Raw genomic sequence first — 4,613 nt, forward strand, 5'->3', positions numbered from 1 at the left:
TTGAGACTTGTTTTGTGGCCTATCATATGGTCTATCTTGGAGAATGTTCCATGTGCTAATGAATACAATGTATATTCTGCAGTTGTTGGGTAGAATGTTCTGTAAATATCTGTTAGGTCCATTTTTTCTAGGGTACAGTTTAAGTCCATTGTTTCTTTGTTGACTTGCTGTCTTGGTGACCTGTCCAGTGTTGTCAGTGGAGTAGTGAAGCCCCTCACTATTATTGTGTTGCTGTCTATCTCATTTCTTAGGTCTAGTAGTAATTGTTTTATAAATTTTGGAGCAACAGTGTTAGGTGCAAATATATTTAGAATTGTGATATTTTCCTGTTGAACTAGTTTTTTTATTAATATATAATGATGTCCCTCTTTATCTTTTTTAACTTCTGTTGCTTTAAAGTTTGTTTTGTCTGATATAAGAATAGCTACTCCTGCTTACTTTTGGTGTCCATTTGCATAGGATATCTTTTTCCACCTTTTAACTTTAAGTTTAGCATATTCCTGGAATGTAGTAAGTACTAAATAAATGCTTATTTACACTTCATGTCATATTTTTAATTGTTAATACACCAGCAAACAAAATAAGCACACCAAAAACTTATTCTGATGTTTCCTCAGGGGAAAATTATAGTAAGCAAGGATATGGTATAAATATCTGAACGGCCAACTGGTGGAAGGATAAGCCACTTTTAGTAGCAAATAAGCTATTAACACGCTCTTTGGTTATGCTCGTCAGCCGGTCAGCTGCCGCCTCCAGCCATGTGCCGCTGTGGGAGTCGTGGCGTTCTTCCGCTGGCTCAGCCAAAAGTACCCATCCATCATAGTCAACTGCGTGGAAAAGAAGCCAAAACAATGCAATGGTGTAAAGATTCCAGTTGATGCCAGTAAACCTAATCCAAATGATGTGGGGTTTGATAATCCGTATTTGGATATGAACGGAATCATCCATCCCTGTACTCATCCTGAAGACAAACCAGCACCAAAAAATGAAGATGAAATGATGGTTGCAATTTTTGAGTACATTGACAGACTTTTCAGTATTGTAAGACCAAGACGACTTCTCTACATGGCAATAGATGGAGTGGCACCACGTGCTAAAATGAACAAGCAGCATTCAAGGAGATTCAAGGCATCAAAAGAAGGAATAGAAGCAGCAGTCAAGAAGCAGTGAGTCAGGGAAGAAATATTGGCAAAAGATGGCTTTCTTCCTCCAGAAAAACAAAAGAAAGATTAGACAGCAACTGTATTACACCAGGAACTGAATTCATAGACAATCTTGCTAAATGCCTTCACTATTACATAGCTGATCGTTTAAATAATGACCCTGGGTGGAAAAATTTGACAGTTATTTCATCTGATGCTAGTGCTCCTGGTGAAGGAGAACATAAAGTCGTGGATTACATTAGAAGGCCAAGAGCCCAGCCTAACCATGACCCAAATACTCATCATTGTTTATGTATAGCAGATGCTGATCTCATTATGCTTAGCCTTGCCACACATGAACCCAACTTTACCATTATTAGAGAAGAATTCAAACCAAACAAGCCCAAACCGTGTGGTCTTTGTAATCAGTTTGGACATGAGGTCAAAGATTGTGAAGGTTTGCCAAGAGAAAAGAAGAGAAAGCATGATGAACTTGCCGATAGTCTTCCTTGTGCAGAAGGAGAGTTTATCTTCCTTCGGCTTAATGTTCTTCGTGAGTATCTGGAAAGAGAACTCACAATGGCCAGCCTACCATTCACATTTGATGTTGAGAGGAGCATTGATGACTGGGTTTTCATGTGCTTCTTTGTGGGAAATGACTTCCTCCCTCATTTGCCATCGGTAGAGATTAGGGAAAATGCAATTGACCGTTTGGTCAACATATACAAAAATGTGGTACACAAAACTGGGGTTACCTTACTGACAGTGGTTATGTCAATCTACAAAGAGTACAGATGATCATGTTAGCCGTTGGTAAAGTTGAGAATAGCATTTTTAAAAAGAGAAAGGATGATGAGGACAGTTTTAGAAGACGACAGAAAGAAAAAAGAAAGAGAATGAAGAGAAATCAACCAACTTTCACTCCTAGTGAAATATTAACTCCTCATGCCTTGGTTTCAAGAAATTCACCAGGTTCTCAAGTAGCCAGTAATCCGAGACAAGCAGCCTATGAAATGAGGATGCAGAATAACTCTAGTCCTTCAATATCTCCTAATACGAGTTTCATATCTGATGGCTCCCCGTCTCTAATAGGAGGAATTAAGCGAAAAGCAGAAGACAGTGACAGTGAACCTGAGCCAGAGGATAACGTCAGGTTATGGGAAGCTGGCTGGAAGCAGCAGTACTACAAGAACAAATTTGACGTCGATGCAGCTGATGAGAAATTCCGTCAGAAAGTTGTGCATTCGTACGTTGAAGGACTTTGCTGGGTTCTTAGATATTATTATCAGGGCTGTGCTTCCTGGAAGTGGTATTATCCATTTCATTATGCGCCATTTGCTTCAGACTTTGAAGGCATTGCAGACATGCCATCTGATTTTGAGAAGGGTACAAAACCGTTTAAACCACTGGAACAACTTATGGGAGTTTTTCCAGCTGCAAGTGGTAATTTTCTACCTCCATCATGGCGGAAGCTCATGAGTGATCCTGATTCTAGTATAATTGATTTCTATCCCGAAGATTTTGCTATTGATTTGAATGGGAAGAAATATGCATGGCAAGGAGTTTCTCTCTTGCCATTCGTGGATGAGCGAAGGCTATGAGCTGCCCTAGAAGAGGTATACCCAGACTTCACTCCAGAAGAGACCAGAAGAAACAGCCTTGGATGTGATGTCTTATTTGTGGGGAAACATCACCCACTCCATGACTTCATTTTAGAGCTGTACCAGACATGTTCCACAGAGCCAGTGGATGTACCCCTGAACTATGTCATGGGATTCAAGGAAAGTTTTCTTTGGATGAAGAAGCCATTCTTCCAGATCAAATAGTATGTTCTCCTGTTCCTATGTTAAGGGATCTGACACAGAACACTGTAGTCAGTATTAATTTTAAAGACCCACAGTTTGCTGAAGATTGTATTTTTAAAGCTGTAATGCTTCCAGGAGCAAGAAAGCTAGCAGCAGTACTGAAACCTAGTGGCTGGGAAAAATCCAGCAATGGACAGCAGTGGAAGCCTCAGCTTGGCTTTAACCATGACCAGAGGCCTGTGCACTTGGATCAGGCAGGCTTCAGGACTTTGGGCCGTGTTATGCCAAGAGGCTCAGGAACAGGCATTTACAGCAATGCTGCACCACCACCTGCGACTTACCAGGGAAACTTATACAGGCCGCTTTTGAGAGGACAAGCCCAGATTCCAAAACTTATGTCAAATATGAGGCCCCAGGATTCCTGGCAAGGTCCTCCTCCCTTTTTCCAGCAGCAAAGGTTTGACAGAGGCATTGGGGCTGAACCTCTGCTCCCATGGAAACGGATGCTGCAAACCCAGAATGCAGCCTTCCAGCCAAACCAGTACCAGATGCTAGCTGGGCCTGGTGGGTATCCACCCAGACGAGATGATCTTGGAGGGAGACAGGGATATCCCAGAGAAGGAAGGAAATATCCTTTGCCACCACCCTCAGGAAGATACAATTGAAATTAAGCTTTTGTAAAGCTTTCCCAAATCCTTTCATCATTCTACAGTTTTATGCCATTTGTGGAAAGATTTCTTTCTCAAGTAGTAGTTTTTAATAAAACTACAGTACTTTGTGTATTTCTTTTAACTGTGTATATTTCTACTGATCTGATCTCACTGTTTATGTTGCTTTCCAAAGATGTATGTTGCATAATACAGTGGATCTGAATTTATTATTGCTTATAAAACACATTTGATGGAATAGGAGTACTGGTTTTTCATAATGGTTAAAAATGAAACCAGCTGTGGATTTCAAAACACAGTGTATTCTAGATCATCTAAGATCCATGCTGATTTTTATTGCACAAGAATTAGGTTTGAACTCTTGAGCTGGAACCCTCAGCAAACTAGAGTATATATTGTTCAGTATTTCTTTGGAAACATTTCATTAATGTACTTGTCTTACAGAAATTTCTGGACTTTAGTAAAAAAAAAAGTTAAACTTTTAAAACTCTAAAAAAAAAAAAGCTATTAACACATTATAAGGTAATTAGACTGATCCAGCCAGATACAAAGGAGTACTTGCCTCATGTAAAAGGATTTTTTTTTCAGACTTTTTAGGCAGATTTTTTATTCAGACATACACACAAAAATATGTTTTCTGAAAGATTGTACACAAAAAACTGCCCTACTGAATCCTTGCCCATATACCTGTGAAAAGAGCTCTGAACTGAGCACTGGACTGACTTCAGACTCTGCTGTTCACTAGCTCTGTGACTTCCCTAAGTCTATGTCCTCATGATTAAAAAAAAAAATGGGTAAAATATGTATCTTGTATAATTTCTGTAAGGATTGAATAATAATACAAGTGAATTAGAACTTTGTCAATTATAAGTTAATACACACTATGCAGTATTCTGTAACTGTGATGAAATGCTCTCAGGGCTGTGAACAGAAGGGTCAGGCCCAGCATTGGAGCCCTACCCTAGGAGGTGATAATCCTGGAGAAGGCTGAATGTCAT

At 39.7% G+C, this 4,613-nt stretch overlaps 1 protein-coding gene across 1 annotated transcript; it reads left to right on the forward strand.

Moving 5' to 3' along the window:
* Nucleotides 1-720: 720 nt before the first annotated feature.
* Nucleotides 721-4,077, forward strand: LOC129459777 (5'-3' exoribonuclease 2-like). Its single transcript, XM_063640825.1, is given in 4 exon segments — nt 721-1,216; nt 1,219-1,887; nt 1,890-2,894; nt 2,897-4,077. Coding segments are annotated over 4 exon segments (2,676 nt in total). The 5' UTR covers nt 721-930; the 3' UTR covers nt 3,613-4,077.
* Nucleotides 4,078-4,613: the final 536 nt, after the last annotated feature.

This window comes from Symphalangus syndactylus, chromosome 1 (genome assembly GCF_028878055.3).
Source record: "Symphalangus syndactylus isolate Jambi chromosome 1, NHGRI_mSymSyn1-v2.1_pri, whole genome shotgun sequence".
NCBI classification, from domain to species: Eukaryota; Metazoa; Chordata; class Mammalia; order Primates; family Hylobatidae; genus Symphalangus; species Symphalangus syndactylus.